General features: G+C 43.2%; 1 protein-coding gene across 1 annotated transcript in view; it reads left to right on the top strand.

Moving 5' to 3' along the window:
- The first annotated feature begins 1,745 nt into the window (after positions 1–1,745).
- The window catches only part of tmem65 (transmembrane protein 65), a 30,022-nt gene continuing 13,348 nt past the window's right edge, over positions 1,746–18,419 (top strand). The window contains exons 1-2 of the mRNA XM_042346999.1: positions 1,746–2,031; positions 14,444–14,518. Coding sequence (XP_042202933.1) covers positions 1,746–2,031; positions 14,444–14,518 — 361 coding nt within the window. The remainder of the gene's footprint in view (positions 2,032–14,443; positions 14,519–18,419) is intronic.

Genomic DNA, 18,419 nt, shown 5'->3' with positions numbered 1-18,419 from the left:
TTGTCTGCCTGTTCAAGTGGACCTTAAAGATCCCATGACACTTTTTTGAAAAGAGAAAGGAGTTTCTCTCACAGAAGGGAGTCCTTTCTCTCAGAAGGGAATCCTGGCTGACAAGCCACCAAATAAAATTGGTCGCTCACTTCATAGCTGTTTGTGGGGCATTGCTGTGTGCAAATCGACTGCCAATGTTCGCCTACAAAAGTACAGCCATTATACTCCATAGTAAATCATGTGAAATGATTTGAGATGTGCTCCTGACTTAAGTTACAAAAATCATTTAAAATTTCACCAACCCAGTGGGAAAGCACAAGACAAAATAGTGCGTTCTAAAATATTATTTCATCTGATGGTAAAAAGAGTAATGTGTAGTTTCTGGTATTATTTAAAGTCTCGTCTTTATCACAACAACAACAACAACAACTTGCATTTATATAGCGCCCCCTCTTGCAGGATAGCCCCCCTGAGCTCTTACAGATCAGTACGCCTTTACAGACCGCTTTAAACATATTCTACAACAGCAGTGCTGTGTGAGAAAGCGGAAAAACAGGGGCATGATAATAACATCATCGTCTGGGAGGACACGCCCTGCCAATGACTGCAATTAAGTGGCACGGGAGGCTGACAGCTTATTTTTTCCATCTCAAGGCTCTCTTTGGTTCGGTCTGTAATAATAAGAGCCACAGATCATGTTCACTGGGGGGCGACACAGCTGTAGAGCGCGGTGCGTGTCGGGAGGTGTAGTTCCCCGGACCCTCCGCCAGGGATGGACTGACGGAGACTACAGCTCCCAGCATGCCCCGGGAGGGGCTGGGCGGGGACAATCTCCTGACGGGCGCCGTGTGCGTGTGTGTGTGTGTGTGTCGGTGTGTGGCCGCTCGCTGTCAGGCAGCGCCTCAGGGACAGTTCTGCAGGTTTCAATCAGAAACCGAAACACACTAAGACAAGACACCCGCCCAAAGCCGACTTTTATCCCAACAGCACAACCCGCCCGATCTGACAACTGACCCTGAGTGCGAGTTTGCATTAGATCTTCAGTCCCGCAGCTCAGAGACTCTCCTCCTTCACCCTCCACACACACACACACACAATCACACCCCTCGTTTGCTCTTTTAATTTGAACCACGTTTGATTGGTTTTATTCTGCTCGGCCTTGCGGAACATCGAGCTCCTCCACCCGTGTTCACACACGTGCAAAAAAAATCCTCTCACCCACCCCCTTCCCTCACGCAGGTTCTTTTTTTTTTCTGTTTTAGCACATTTGCAGGGCCGGCAAAAAACAAAAGCGTATAATCACATTTACGGCAAAAAAAAGCGATGTGTGTGTGTGGTGTTCGCGCACGCGCTGGTTGGCAGGAAAAAAAAAGTGGGAACATTGTAAATTGAATTGGTTTCCTGGTTTGCCTTTGACCGATTGCTGGATGCCTCCGAGAGGCTGCCCCGCGTGAAGGGAAGGGAGGGGGCGCGTTATAAAAGGCTGCCGGTGCCGCCGCCGCCGTTGCTGTTGCCCGACAAGCGGCGCAGTCGGACGAGCCGAGGCGCTCGCGGCGGCCCCAGTGGAACGCGGGCCCAGATTCCGAACCTGGCGCTGGCGGCCGCGCGCGTGTCACGTGCCAGTCAGTCAGTCAGTCCGCGGCCCCGCCCCCTGGCCCCGCCCCCCGCCCGCGCGGCCCCGCCCCCTCCCCCCTCCCCCCCGCGCGGGAGCTCCCATTAGTGCCGGTGGTCTCTGTGCTCCGCTCCCGCTCGCCATGGCGCTGCCGCTGCTCCTGCTCTCCAGGCTGTCCCGCGCTCTGCCCCTCGCCTCCTCCTCCTCCTGCTGCTGCGGACGGGAAGCCGCCGCCGCTCCCCTCCGTCTGGGCGGTTTGCCCTTTTCGGGTCGCCGGCGGCGCTTCGGGACGCACTCGGCCAAGGAGCCGGTGGAGCCGCTGAGCACGGAGCAGGGATCCCGCGACTTCGTGTGCAGCCTCCACTGGACCGAGAGGGCGGGTCTGCTGAGGGAGCTGCGGAGGTTCGAGTCCTTGGCCGCAGCGCAAGGTAAGAGGAGTCTCTCAGCAGCGGCGAGAGGGACAGGGGGGGGGGGGGAGAGGGACAGGGGGGGGGGGGAGAGGGACAGGGGGGGGGGGGAGAGGGACAGGGGGGGGGGGGGAGAGGGACAGGGGGGGGGAGAGGGACAGGGGGGGGAGAGGGACAGGGGGGAGAGGGACAGGGGGGGAGGGACAGGGGGAGAGGGACAGGGGGAGAGGGACAGGGGTGGGGGGGGAGAGGGACCCGACAGTGGGTGCAGCTGAGGGGGTGGTGTTTGCTGTCTGACCGCCACACACTGACCGCCTCAGCCTCAGCCTCGGCTGTCGGTCTGTATGATCTGCGGAAGGTTACATTGCACGAAAGTTTCTGGCACTGGCGCTTCCCTCGCTTTCGCTTTAGGTTTGAATGAAATGTCTCTCTTACACTCCCCCACTCCCCCCCCACTCCCCACTCCCCCCCACTCCTCCTCCCTCCCCACTCCCCCCTCCCCCCCCACACACTCCCCCCCCCACCCCTCCTCCCCCACTCCCCGTGTTATTCCCGAATACCGGAGGCGAGTTCTGGAAATGGAACCCCCAGTCCCGGGGGTCGGACGCCGCCTCAGTGCGCGCCGGCGATCAGAGCTGCGGTGGGGTGTGGGGGGGGGCGACGGTGAGCGTGAAGTTTCCGTGGCTTTACCCTCTCCTCACGACCCGGGGCAGAAAGTTGTAAAACTGCAACGAGAAACCATTCCATTCCCCCCGACGGCCGTCAGTCACTGCAACTCACAGCGCTCTCACTGCAGCGCGTCGCAGCATTTCTCCTGACTTCGTTGGGGCAGCAGTTCAGAGCTCGGGAGTGGCACCTGATGGGAGGGGGAGGGCTGCATTTTGTTTGGGTCAGTGAGGTGACAAATTGCTACCGGAAGCTTTGCCCCCATTTAAGGATTTTGGGGGCTTGAGCGCATTCGCAGACCAATGCATTCAGTGCCATGGCTCCTGGTTCCTCGCTGAGGAGTCGCGAAGGTGTCTGGAAATGGGACTCAAAAGTTATGGATTGAAACCGATGGCATTGCATTATCGGCCTTTGTTAGTTTGCCACCGAGCCAAAGAGATGCCAAGTCTGTGGGGATTTTTTAAAATTATTTTTATCGCTGATGAGCAATGCACGCGTGCACTTGGTACAAAAAAGTATTTAAATGAATGGTATTGTGAAATTTTGCAGTATTCAATCCTCCTCGCCCTCTTGAGTCCCACCTCCAGCTCGGGTGTCAAGAAATGATTAAGATCCCTGGGACCGTCCTCCTGATGTGAACGATGCTATCTAAATGTAAATTTGTATTGTCTTGCATTTGTGATGTTTTACAAGAGAGTAGTTTTGCTAATCGAATTGTGCATATAATGTGAATGATCGATACTTGAGGTACTCATTTTGTTCTGTCTTCGAAGAAAATAATACCTTAGAGCTGTGTTGTAATGTACCAGCAATGTTTGTATGCCTGACTGTATGATTTGTGACTGATCCGTAGATACATATACACACAAAGTTGGAAACGAAAGAGTAGAAAAAGGTTCAGTGGCCAATAAAATCCGTTTCCCATCCAAAGCTTTAACCACACTGCTTGTGAAAGGCGTTATACAAATGTAATTGTGTTGTTCTGCGGGGGTGAGAGTCATTTTGGAAAATTCCTCTAGGATTCCTGAAAGGATTCCTGAGCTCCAGGAGAGGGATGAGCCACCACAAATGCAGGAGTATTCAATCAATCCTATTTAATCAAATCCCTATATCCTGTTGCACTATTATTGCACTATTATTCACTATGTCACTGCAGCCCATTTAGACTCCCAGTCCAGCTGCTGATCAACTCTTCCCTGAGAAATCTGTCCAGACTATGAGTCTTCAGTATTTCAATTCACCTCTAATGGTTTATGTGATTTGCTGACATGCATTAAGTTTTTTTGCTTACCTGGGTTTCTCAGTTGGAAAACGGATTTAGGTTGGGGACTTATTTGGCATTAACATTGAATTTTGCAATAGCGAGTAAGAAATACAATTTGTGGTTGCAGAAGTTTTGAAGTGTTGATTCAATGCTGTTTTTTTTTGGTTGAAGCCTCGTGACACCTGTGCTATATGTTCTAGCAGGCTTTGCCACTTAGGCATTGAAGCGGACCTGAGTATCACATACACCTAAACTAGGAATGTGACTTGGGCACTAGTTCAGTAACAGGCAGAAATTATTTTGTAGTATTTGCTATTAGAATGTATGGCTGTGAAGACATGATAGAAATAGTGCTATAGTCTGATGGTGTACATCTATGTAAAGGTTTGTTCTGTCAGTGTGCTGATGTCTGTAATGCCAAATCAATTCCTCTCTCCCAATCGAGAGTCTGCTCAAGCCAAGTAGGATGACGCCTTCCTGAACCAGTTTTTTTTCCTTATTCATATGCGCATTACATTGGAACGTCTATACCCCAGATATTATAAAGAGTAATAATTTGCATCAGGATGATCTAGCCGCACTGACCAAGGAAATTAAACCCTTATTTGTATTTAATTTGTGCAATGCTCCTTGTCTGAAATCGGCATGTAACACTTTGTTGCTGGATTATGTTACTCGATCCCTTAATTCTAGATTATTGCAAGGAATTGTGAATATTAGGAATGTTACTTGTTACTCATTTTATCTCTGCAAAAAAGCACTGACAGTTTTACTTTTGAGGAAAAAGTACCACACTGTTTGAATGCAACTAAATTCACAAACAACCTCCTTCCGGGCATTTTTCCTTATCCTCTGGTGGTGGGTGGGTACAACCCATTTTCAGGTATGTAACCACTGCTCATCATCGCTACCTTCACTATTTGCTCAATAAATGTGGGTCTTTGCTCAGTTTGGTTGCGGTTGCCACTTATCAGATCATCTTTGCTGTCAAAATTGCTGCAGTTTTGTGCAATAAGAACATAAGAATTAGGAGCAGGAGTAGGCCATTCGGCCCCTCGAGCCTGCCCCGCCATTCAATAAGATCATGGCTGATCTTCTGACCTAACTCTAATTACCTGCCCTATCCCCATATCCCCTAATTTCTCTATTTTTAAAAAATCTATCAGTCTCAGCCTTGAAGATGTTCAAGGACTGAGCATCTACAGCCTTCTGGGGTAGTGAATTCCATAAATTCACTACCCTCTGAGTGAAGAAATGTTTCCTCAACTCTGTTCTAAAAGGCTGACCCTTAATTTTAAGACTGTGACCCCTGGTTATAGATTCTCCTACCAGGGGAAACAGACCCTCAGTGTCTACTTTATCAGCCCTTTAAGAATCTTATATGTTTCAATAAGATCTCCCCTAATTCTTCTGTACTCTAGAGAATACAGCCCTAGTTTATTCAGCCTATCCTCATAGGTCAGTCCCCTCATCCCAGGAACTAACCGAGTGAATCTACGCTGCACCCCCTCGAGGGCAAGTATGTCCTTTTTTAAATAAGGAGACCAAAACTGCACACAATACTCTAGGTGCGGTCTCACCAAGGCCCTATACAGTTGCAGCAAGACTTCCCTACTCTTGTACTCTAAACCTTTTGCAATGAACGCTAACATGCCGTTCGCCTTCTTAGTTGCTGCTGCACCTGCAAACTAACTTTTTGAGACTGGTGTACAAGGACACCCAAATCCCTCTGAACACTAACACTATCTAATCTCTCCCCCTCTAGAAAATAATCTGTTTTTCTATTTTTTCTACCTTGGTGAATAACTTCACACTTCCCCACATTAAATTCCATCTGCCACCTACTCGCCCACTCCCCTAGCCTATCTATATCCCGTTGCAATCTTTTTGCATCATCCTCAGAGCTTACTTTCCCACCTACTTTAGTGTCATCCGCGATTTTAGATACGTTACATTCAATGTCCTCGTCTAGATCATTGATGTAAACTGTAAATAGCTGAGGGCCAAGCACTGATCCTTGTGGCACTCCACTAGTCATATCCTGCCAATTCGAGAATGACCCGTTTATCCCTACTCTCTGTTTTCTACCCATTAGCCACTCTTCAATCCATGCTAATATGTTCCCATTAATCCCATGGGCCTTAACCTTGTGCAATAGCCTTTTGTGTGGCACTTTGTTAAATGCCTTTTTAAAATCTAAATATACTACATCTACTGGTTCCCCCCTATCTAACCTGCTAGATACATCTTCAAAAAACTCTAAAAGATTAGTTAAGCATGACTTCCCTTTTGTAAAGCCATGTTGACTGCCTAATAGTAATAATAATAATAATCCTTGCATTTGATATAATCTTGTTATGGTCTTCCAGGAATCCCATAACAACATCTTTAATTAAGGACTCAAGAATTTTCCCTACTATAGACTAACTGGTCTATAGTTCGCCATCTTTTCTCTCCCACCCTTCTTAAATAGTGGTGTTATGTTTGCAATGGCCAAGGACCTCCTCATTCCTGGAATGTTAAGTACTTAACTGATTTATTACTTATGTTTAGTAATTGTCAGCAGAAGGTCAAAAAAAAGGAGGATTTGAAAGTGCTGTGATTGCCTCAGTGACAAATTCACTTAATGCAGCAAATTAGTTCAAAGTCATCTGTGCACCTGCCAGCTGAAGCCACATGAAGTTTACAGTATATCCTGTGAAGCACTTTAAGATTTCTCGCTTGTGTGATAAGGTACTCTATCAAGTGTAGGTATTACTGTAAAAGGAGATGAGAAAGGGCTTCATTTGGTCCATGAAGCCTGTATTCCAATGCATTAATCATGCTTCCAGGATTTATGCACATTTTCAGTGTTATTGTCGCCCAAAGGAGATGCTCGGTTTGGTAGCACTCTGACCGTTATCTCGTCAAATGACTTTGCGGCTACTCTGCAATTATAATTTGGAGCTCTCTCATTACTAAATTGTGCTGTCTGATGAAATTTAAATATTCTTCCAACATTTTCTTTTGCTTACCTTGATTGCTAGATTTTTCCAAATGTTCCCAAATCTTGAATAAAAAAATATTTTGGTGCAATCTGCTATACGTTTACTTTTAGCTATCTAAGTTTTCTCATCTAATCTTACTTTCTTGGCTTGAATAAAAGTCAATAAAAATAGATTGAGCAATGTGTCTCAGTGGATCATATTTACCCAGGTGGATTAGAGGAACTTGTACAGGGAATGGTGGGAGTAGGAGAGGAAAGAACAATTCTTTAATAATACAATTAAAAATAAATTGACCATAACAACCATAAACTGTAGACAAAGCAACTACCGGTACATTCTTATCTATAAATTACAAATGTCTAATTTTAAACCCACAAGTTTGTAGTGCTCTATCAATCGGTGATACATTTGTCATAAACCAGCTGACCATTGATGCTAGAAGTTTTGCTCTGTCAATTCCCTTAGCATTTGCTTGTTGTTTTTAAACAGACTTTCTGTACAACAAAGTCTCTCTGGTTTAACCTTGAGTTTTTGTATGAATGAAGCTGATGCAGGTGAGTGGCCACGGTAGATTTGTTTGGCAACATCTTTCAACACTGAGTTAATGAGATAATCGATGTGCAATCTTGAACCTTGAAGAGGTACACCACTACATGACTGGCAATACAGTTCTCTGTGGTAGCATAATATATAGTTGAGGTCATGTTGTAATTATATTTTTAACTTATTTTGCTGTTTACCTGTGAAATGAGAATCTGTCAAATATCCTGGAATTATTCAAGCACTTTGAAATGCTGTGATTGTTTTCTTCCGCTTTGCTGAAGGCTTGTAATATTGGGTGTGTTTCAGTGGTTGCGTGTTATGAATATTGAATTTGCGGCAATTGTGTGTCAGCTTGACTCAGTTGGAGAACTCTTGCCTCTGAGTCAGAAGGTTTTGAGGTTCAAGCCTCTTGTCTGGACTTGGAATCGTAGTCAGACTCTGAACTGATACTCCAATGCAGTGCTATGGTTGTGTTGCATTGCATTAGGGAGGTGCCATCCTTTGGATGAGATGATAAGCTGAGGTCCTGTCTGCCTGTTCAGGAGGACGTTAAAGATCCCGTGATGCTATTTGAAAAGAGAAGGGAATTCCTCCCATTGTCCTGGCCAACAATTCCACCGCCTACCCCCATAAAATTGGTCTCTCACTCCGTGGTTGTTTGTGGAACATTGCTGTGCGCAAACTGGCTGCTGCGTTTTGCCCACCAAATACAGACAATTCATTTTACATTATGTCTAATGAGGTGCTTTGAAACATCTCGACAAAGTGATAATAATAATAATCCTTGCATTTGATTTAGCGCTTTTCACGTCTTTTTGACGTCTCAAAGCCCTTCATAGAATAGACTGTACAGTGAATTGACCGTATAAGGTGCTATACTAAATGCCAGGATTAGTCCTGTGAGTAGATTTAATGTGACTTGGACCACAGCAGTATCCTGAAAAGTTCTTGTGCAGAGCAGAGAGAAATGCAAGAACACTTTACAGTATTTTTGATTTCCTGCTAATCATTTCGCTGCTCTGGGCCATCTTGGAGTTGCCTTGAATTGAGTCCAGAATCTGCTGTACAGTATATCAGATTTCTTAAAGGTTCAAATGGAAGCAATTGCCCACAGGGCAGGCATGTACTGTAGTTGGCACAGACTTCGAGGATCCATGACTAGCAGGAAGACGTACTTCAACATCTAAAATGTGTTTCCTGTGGATAGTTGTTTCTGCTTTCTGTAAGGAACAGATGTCTCTTATGTGGCAGAGCCAAATGGAACAAGCTATTGCAAAAAAGCCTGTGCCCTTATTTTGTTTCTCTCCAACAAGCTTACTCCAGTCTGCAGTGTGTGGCTAGTGCAGGGCAAGAGAGATTAGTGATGATATAATATTGTAATAGGAGCAACTTTCAGACAACAACTTGTTCTTATACAGCACCCCTCATGCAGGGTAGAATCCCAAAGAGTTGACAGTAGCAGAGCACCACACTGAACTGGGGGGAGGTGACCGTAGGCACGCTTGAAGAGGAAGATCTTCAGACCCGACCTGAAGATGGAGAAGGACGAGGTAAGGCGGAGGCATTGAGGGAGCGTGTTCCAGAGTTTTGTGGCTGAAAACATGGCTGTCGATGGTGGAATGGAGGGCATGAGGGTCAAGCAGGAGGCTGGAGCCAGGCGAGCGGAGGCAATGGGTAGTGGGTTGAGGAGTAAGCAGGTCGAAGAGGTAGGAAGATGCCAGAACATGAAGGGATTTGAAAACGAGTGTGAGGATCTTGAAATCGTTCTGTTGAGTGATAGGGAGCCAGTGGAGCTTGTCGAGAACTGGTGTGATGGGGTTATGGAGTTTTGTGCTGGTGAGTATGGGGGGAGGGGGGGAGTTTTGGATTAACTGGATTTTGTGGATGGTGGAGCTGGGGAGACCAGTGAGGCGGGCATTTGAGTAGTCGATGTGGGAGATAATGAACAAATGGTCGAAGGTTTTGGCTGTGTTTGAGGTAAGGTACTGAATACCTGAGCCTACCAACTTTATCGTCTTTAAATGTGAAATCTGTTTAAAAACTAATTGGCTGTTTTTTTTCAACATTGCATTGTGCTCAATTTAAAATGCGTCTTTCATGGCACCTGATCATTTTTCTTGTTTACCAACAAATAATTGGATATTGCACCATTAGGCAACTTGTCTTGGATGTACTGCAAATAATATCCCAGTAATTTCAGGTTCATGGTGATTCATTTAACATTAGTGGAGTCCTGTAGCTCAGTGATTAGAGCACTCGCTTTGCAAGCGAGAGACCTGAGTTCAATTCCCGGCAGATCAGGGCGAAACCTTGGGCAAGTTTCCTTACTCCACACAGAGCCTAATAATAATCCCTCCAAAAAGCAAAACAATAATAAATTGGTCATTTTCAATCTACGACTGTTTGTGGGACATTGCTGTGCGCAATTGGCTGCCGCGTTTGCCCACAAATATACAGTCAATTCACTTTACAGTTATTCTGTGAAGCGCTTTGGGACGTCCTCCCAACGTGAAAAGCGCTATATCAAATTCAAGGATTATTACTTGGCTTGCCTGCAAGGATCACTCAGTCGTGTCACTTCTTAGGAATGTAAGTAAAATTCCTATTCAAAGGCCACACTAATTTGCTGAATCTATTGCCTTTTAGTATTCCTGAATGTCATATTGGCTGTGACTTGTACCTATCCCCACTCCTGGGAGAACGGGGCTCCAGGAATGTAATGGATATCTCAAGAAACAATCTCAATAAATCAAGCAAATGGCTTTTGCACTGCACTTTTATGGTAGTTATTAGTGATGCATTCGAATGGCTCCAAATTGTCCTACAAATAATGTCCGGTTCAGATCAATTTAATTAGCTTAACTGTGGTGTAACAGTAGAGGATTTGTCTCTATTAAAGGTAATTTCTGCACTGACTGAAGATCAAACTCTCACTTGCTGCATGTCCCTCACCCCCTCTATCCCGCCACATCTGTTGATGAGCTTTCAGGCAATATGGCCCCAGTCCTCTCTCTCTGCCTTCAAAATGCTGCTTAAAACTATCTTTGATTGGCTTTGGTTGCATCTTCACTTTCCCACATCCCTACCTTGTGATCATCACTGTCTGTAAAGCTCTTTGAGACGCTGTCCTTACTGAAAGGTATTAATTATGTAAATCTTAAGTTGATATTTTATCTCGCAGTAAGTCATGGCCAGTAGTTTTGTATATATTAACCCAGGTTTTAACTCTATCCTCCCAAAAGATGGGAAGTAGCAGCTCAGATGTTTACATCTGAACATATGACTCTTTACTCGCAAAAGAAGCATTAAGCCGACCCTATCGTTCCATAAACTACATTTTTAACCATCGCTGAGCATATAGCAATTCAGTAACACGATCATTTGATTACAAATATGATACCACAAATGTGGAGTCCTGTAGTTTACTGGCTAGAGCACTCGCTTCGCAAGCGAGAGATATGGGTTTGATTCCTGGCAGGCGAAATGTTGGGCAAGTTTCCTTACTTCACACGCCTCTGTTTATCTAACAGAAAGTAGGAACCCGGTTGTTAGTCGATTAACAGATCGCTTTTCCCAGGGTAATAATTCCTTTAAAAAAAATGATAATAAATTGGTGCACGATTTCAATCCACGACTATTTGTGAGTCACTGCTGTGCACAATTGGCCGCCCCCAAAATGTACAGTCAATTCACTTTACAGTATATTCTGTGAAGTCCTTTGAGACGTCTCGAAGACGTGCTACGTCATTATATCAAATGCAAGGATTATTATCATCACAGTAGTTGCTGGATTGAATCTGAAATACAATCGATAAAAGACTAGCAATATTTCAATCGTTCATTTTTAAGTCCGAAAATTAATATTAAATGTGTGCAAAGTGTAATTAACATCTGATAGGAACCCATCACTAATGCAGCCACAGGACTTTATTCCTTAATGCCACACAGCCACCATTTTCTTCTTTGATTTCCATTTCTGACATTCGCATATCTACCATGGAAGCTGCCAGTAGTTGTGGATTCAGCTGCTAATGTTGCTGGGTTTGATCCACTATACAAGGAAACCACTGTGTACATCTGAGCTGTAAGTTGTGACGCTTTCTGCTTGTGGACTCTCCACTGAAGAGGAAGACATAAAATGTGAAAATGGTGTTGCTGGCCTTTATTGGTAGGTTGACATCTTGGCTATTGAATAATGGTGGTAAGAGCTGCTGCTCCACTCCGCTAAGAAACTGTACTTATTTTATATTGTAAAGCTGACATCGGTAGCAATTTTGATGGCAGACGCAGGATCATTCTCATCATCATCCCCCCACTCACCCACCATCACCGCTACAATGATTGGATATAATCCAACCTGTGTGGTGTGCGCTGGGCACTTTGAACAAAACAAAATGTGTCTGATCTGACTTTCAAGCCCTGATAACACAAGTGACTTGCGCAGCAAATCCTTCAACAAACTAAGCTTGTGAATACAGACTAATTGGATCCGTATTGCAAATTGTTTTTGTAATGTAAATCTAAACAAAACTGTTGCTGTACCAATTAATTGTAGGTTGCGTTAAACTGGAGGTGGGGAAAGGGAAGGAATTGAACCACTTTTTCGGCACCTTTTGAAATGCGGATGAATTTCTAAGATCTAATTTCTAAGTAGGTTTAATATTGTCAACTTTCACAGGCAAATTACAATTAGCAAAGCTTTACGTGTGAGTAATCTATCCACAGAACCCGACGAGTTTTTTTTAAAAATGTGGTTCATGAGCTTATATGTAAACATCTTACAAGGATTTTTTTTTTTGATTTCTCGTAAACTGAGCGAGATGTGGAGGACCACTAAAATCAGAATAGCAAAAAGTACTTCTAGGTTCATCACCTCCCTGCTAACCGTTGCTGAAAGGTGGCAACAGTTTTTAAGTTATACATCCATAAAAGCTGAATTCATCTCTTGGAAAGACCATATGCAAAATGTTTACATTACCAGCAAATAGGACATGGCATCAATATGCAAGTTTAACTAAGGCTGGATGTGGGTACTGTCAGTCTAGCTCAGTCGGTAGCACTGTCACCTCTGAATTAAAAGGTTGTAGGTTCAATTCCCACATCGGGCCTTTGAAGTCCCAGCGGATCGATTTCAAGGTGTCGCCCTTGTCTAGGAGGAGATCAGAAAGATGGGAGGTGCTCGGGCATGAAGGCATTTATAGTTGAGGAACTTGAAACCAATCTACAGGGAGACAGTGAGACGGTAGAACCTCGTCAGTAGTGGGGTACTGGGGTGAATGACCTGATCAACCTTGCCTCATAAATTTGTTTAAAGGTTTCTGCAATATTTTGAAAAGTTGATTGTCAATTTGCTATCGACATTCTTGATGTCTATCACCTACACTTCATTTCTATCAAAGGCCCTTCACCTGTTTTGAGGAAGAAATTCTTGGTGTTGAGAAGAAAAGTGGAGGCATTTTGCTGGCTGTTTGATGGAATTTGAAAACTTTCAGACTTAATAATTTTTTTTATTGTTTTTGAAGTCTGTGATTTTGTGGACTTTTCAGAAAAATATTTGGAAAAAATATTTGGAAAAAAAACTTTCATTCTTTTAAAATTATAGCCTCACAAACTTCCTTCTGCATGATTTTATAATGCTTGTATTTGACAACAATACTAAGTCATTGACATTTCAGAGCTGGAGTTGTCAAACTTGTGTTTTTGATTCCAGTAGAGATTCGAAAAGTTGAAACAATTGCCATACCTCAAAGGGAGGTATTTGCAGCTAAACTGGGTTACTGGGGAAAATGATGCCCAATTGGGTTATGTCTCACATTCCAAGCTTTTTCAATGTTATCCTGGTTTAAATTATTTAAGACATGCCATAACTCTCCCCTCTTATCCCCCTTCCCCTGGGCGAAACCTTGGGCAAGCTTCCTTACTCCACACAGAGCCTAATAATAATCCCTCCAAAACCAAAAACAATAATAAATTGGTCATTTTCAATCTACGACTGTTTGTGGGACATTGCTGTGCGCAATTGGCTGCCGCGTTCGCCCACAAATATACAGTCAATTCACTTTACAGTGTGTTCTGTGAAGCGCTTTGGGACGTCCTCCCGACGTGAAAAGCGCTGTATCAAATGCGAGGATTATTATTATTATTATTCCCACAGCAATCGTCTAATCGGTCTGGCTCCATTGGTAACATTCTTGCCCATGTATCAAAAGGTTTTGGGATCAATCCTGCAGCTGATGTGAGATCAATCCATGCCACATTTGTTTGCAAAAATCCTACACTTGACAGTAATTACTGTAAAAATCATTTACCCAAATGCACAAAAGAATAGCTATTTTGACCCACAAATCAAGATTACTCAATAGTTCTCTTCTTCCCCCTTTTCCCATTATATGGCTATCTTTCTATTTCCATGGATCCACCAGTTTGAGACAATGAGGAGAAGAATGGAATTAGATCACTTTAGTTTCCTTCTCTGGGAAGAGATTGTAAGATAAATATAGGATATCTGCAGTGCCAGTGTAAATGTGTGGTTTTGTTTTCCTCTTAGAGCGGTAAAAGATTAAACTTGTGACTTGTTTTTACGTGTGAGTTCCTGTTGTCTCTAGAATAGGACATTAATCACTGAGTTCCTTGGCCTATTTCTGGATGGCAAATGATTTATTCCTGCGAAATAATAGGATGAACTTGCCTGAGAAAAATATTGGTTCTAGCAATCCTTGCCTTGCTCAGTCAGTCTCTTAGTACTGATGTGAGCTATACGAAGCAGCATTTATAATTCCATAAGGAGCAATGTTCATTAATATTGTAACGCTACAATGCTTTTTTTAAAAAGACCTTTTTGTAAGTCCATCAAAGATTATGATTTTATTGCAGCATGCCAATGATGCTATCTATATCTGGCTGTTTTCTTTGCCCGTGACAAGTGCATTTATTGCGGATGCTAACAGATGTTGGACTTGTATTTGAATTATAGCATCCCCTGGACACCGCTACTCCAGAACACAGATTCCAGTAAGCAGGACGTGGAGAGATCTGGCCGCAGCAGGTGGTATGGGCTGTATTTTAGTGCCACGTTTTAACCACAACCATGCTTGTTAGGTTTCTGTTGTGTTTTGGCATGTTAATTGTGGTCATATTGCTTAATATTTCTATATTTTTTGTTAAACGTCCTGCGCAGTGCTGGATTTCACTTGGTTGGCATGGTGTTGTGCTTTACAGGGAATACCAGCTGTTGCATGTGGAACAGTTGTTCAAAAATCCTGTCTGAAGCTCCTTGGTTTACCCACATTGCATGCTCCACCCCTCTTCCCGTTAATTCCTCAGGGAAAACCTCAGAATAAGAGGAGCAAGATGCTGCTAGCCCAAACCAAAGTATCAGGTTACAGATGAGATTATTAGAAAATTTGGATTTGGAAGACAAATGCGCTACTTCCTTTTCCCTATTGGCTACAAATGATTGCTGTGGAAAAATATCCTGAAATAGCCTTGATAGAAGCAATTCATGCACTGGAGTGATAGGACTAGATATAGAATTTAGAACAGTTGGAGATAAGAATAGAGGTGGGATAGCAATATTGATTGGAGTCCAAAGCAGCCGGAGAGAGAATCTATTGGAGGAGATTATTCAGACTGTCAATCGGGAGAGAAACAAGATGAAAACAGTTTGGCGTCAATGTTGTTGAGTTTAGTGTAGATAATTCCAAAGAAATTGAAGAGCTGCACACAGGCATTTAAAGGAGGCCAATAAGAGTAATTATTATGCACACTTCAGTTTTCCAAGTAAGGTAAATGTTCATCAACAAAACAGAGAGGTTTGTTTATTCATGGAAAATGAACAAGGTCAAGAAAGTATTGTTAGGATAGTGGAACACTTAACTTGGGTTTGGGGTGTGTGTGTGTGTGTGGAGGGGGTAGGGGGTGCATCAATGCTTGCTGATGTGAAATTGGGTGGATTTGCAAATAGCGCATAATTGTATACAATTTCTGGAAAAAAAATTGAGAGACTAGAGAAATGGTTGGACAAGTGCAAATGTAGATTAACTGATTAAAAATGAAGTATTGCAATTTGGGAAAAACAGTACCGAGTTGAGTTATAGCCTAAAGATTAGAAATGGTAACGGAGTGGAGATATTTGGAGCACACAAGTACATTGATCACCGGAAATGCTGTGAGGCACTACCCCACGTGACGGGTGCTAGTTGGTTTTGAAAAGGGACAGCAGGTACATAAAACAACCAAGATGACAAATTGGAATATAAGTAGGATATTGAATATAAAAGTGGGGCAGATGTGTTGGAATTGTATAGGACATTGGTTCATCAGCGTTGGAATATTGTGTTCTGGGCGCCCTATTACAAACATGATGCCACTGCAGTACTGACTCACAATGAGGATGGTGGGAGATATGAGACAATATACATAGGTAGAGAAGATGGCTCAAATCTCTGTACTATGAGAACAGTGGAGGCTATTGATAACAATCATTGCATTTGGTATAATGGCTTTCTTCTCAAAGCACTTTACAGGATTTTACTGTAGAGTGACCCTATCTGTAGGAGAATACGGCAGCTCATTTGCACAGAGCAGTGCTCCACAAGCAGCCATGTTTAATTTGGGGTGGAGATTGTTCGCTAGGACACTGGGGGAAAAACTCCCTTCTCTAAGTTGAGAGGGGCATGAAAATTCGCAGAAGAATTGGGAAGAGGTTGGAAGGAATTTTCCTTTTTTCAGAGGTCTACTGACATGTACAATTCATTAATAATTTTATTGAGGCTTGGGTGATAGAATCATGCCTAGATCCTGTCCTTTGTTCATTATCCTATTATATCCATATCCCACAGTTTTATTTTCCTAACCATGTGTCCAGCCTTTTTTTTGAAGTGCACATGGTTACTGTCCCAACTCCTACCACTCGGTGTGGAAAATATTTTCCTAATCTCTTTTCTGCACCTCCCAGTTCTGATTTTAAAACCATGCCCTCCAGTTCTATAATCCCTGACGACCAAAAATTATCTTTCCCTGTCCACCCTATCATCTTATGCACCTCTATCATCCTCCCAGCCTTCTCAGCTCCAAAGAAAAAAAGCCCCATACATGATGCTTCTCTTTCTCTCGTCATCTTCCCCCCGGCTGCTGGAGAATTTTATTGTGTATGTGTGTGCATTTTACATCCAGCCAAATGTGTAATATGACAATGTTGTTGAAGCACAAACATCCTAGCTCTTTGAATTCATTGCAGCAACTCGATTTCTTTTTGGCTGAAAACATCAACCCCTGACATTTTGACAACCTAGTACTGAATGTTACAGGGAGAGAGAGACTAGCATTTAATCTATTGAATAATAGTCTGGGTACGATTTTAGAGGGAAACACATGATTTTTTTGTCTCAAAATTCTACCTAATCTTAGCCAAATATTATCTAACTATTTAAGGAAGCCCAGGTTTGTGGAAAATTCTTAAATTTAGTTAATTTGGAAGGGAGTTATTTTTAAACCCCGGGTTTAAGACTGTTCCAATAGTGCAGGCGTTCCATTGAGCCAAGCAGACCATCCGTTTGCTAAATGAATAGTGCTCTTGCAATACATTGTAGGAGAACAGAATGAAAAAATAATTGTAAAGTATAATTACTGAGTCAAACCCTATTGTTAGCTGCTGCCCAGTGACTCCTCAGCCAGATTGTCTCATTAGTTTTTCGATTCATTCTACTTTAGTCTCTGTTTGAATGATTAATATTCTTCTGATTGTAATCCTATCATACTGGTATTCTGGTACCGGGTTAGGGCAATATATCCAGTGGCCTAGGTATGATACTAATTAACGGGAAAAAAATATTTGAATGATTCTAATTCATGATCTTAAATCTTTTGTCCCAGATTCGTTTCTTTGGCCACTGAAACATTCAGGGTGGAGCTTAGAACTAGCATTCATCTTTCTAACACTTGCTGTCAGGCTGTGTGCTCTGTATCCCAGTACTATGGACAACTATGAAGATGGAGGCTTAAGTATCCTTTGAAACTGCAAAGTTTAAAGGTCTCTTGTACCAGCTATATATAAGTGTTCAGTTGTGCAAAGTAAAATTTTAGGTCTCGATGTGCTGCTTTGACCAGATTTTCATATTGATTCTGTATTAATGCACAGCTGTTGGTGTTCAATAATCTCCTGGGGTTTGAAATTGTATTATATCTGCTTGCCCCCTGGAACAAGCTGACAGCATTTCACAACCTTGGCTAGCACCTCTGTCTGAATTACATATCCCAGCCCCAGTACTATCAAAATCCATTTAACTGTGGCGTGAATTACAAAGGGTCGAAAAAATACATGGATTGTTGTTTGGTCTCGGCTCTCCTTCCTCGGAAAGAAGATGACTGATACCTTTGCTGCTGCAGATTGAATCTGAATGGGCTGAAAAAACTTCCCAAAGCCAAAACCATGTAAACAATTTCAAAGTGGCAGAACAAAAGTTCTGTTTGTTCAAAAGTAAATGTCGATATGAAGTAGCACTCCTGCTACTGGAACGTTGAAGGTGGACAGGTTGAGAGCACTGTAATCTGAATTATTCGATGCTGGTCTGATCCTTCTGCCCCCCATCTTACAGGTTCTACTTAGCACACTGGGAAATTTGATGACATTTTCATCGCCCGCTAATGGTAATGCACGTGTGTGGCAGCCTGGCTGGAATTGGACAGGGTCGGAAGCAATTTCTATAACCTAGTTTTCTGTTGACACATGAACAGTGACCATTAGGGTAGGGTACCAGAAGGCGACCGCACTTTAGCATGAGGCGCCTGAGGAGGGATCAGAGGCACCTGTGCATGGGGAGAAAAGTTTGAAAAATAATTGACACACCCATGTTTTAAAAATCCGTGTAAAATATTACATTTTCAAATGATTATGAGTAATAGATATAATTACAGTCTGAAAGCTTCTAAACTCAAGGTGTCCCTTTGAT

This window comes from Callorhinchus milii, unplaced genomic scaffold (genome assembly GCF_018977255.1).
Source record: "Callorhinchus milii isolate IMCB2004 unplaced genomic scaffold, IMCB_Cmil_1.0 Scaffold2, whole genome shotgun sequence".
In the NCBI taxonomy this organism is placed as follows: domain Eukaryota; kingdom Metazoa; phylum Chordata; class Chondrichthyes; order Chimaeriformes; family Callorhinchidae; genus Callorhinchus; species Callorhinchus milii.
This window is presented reverse-complemented; position numbering and strand designations above follow the sequence as displayed.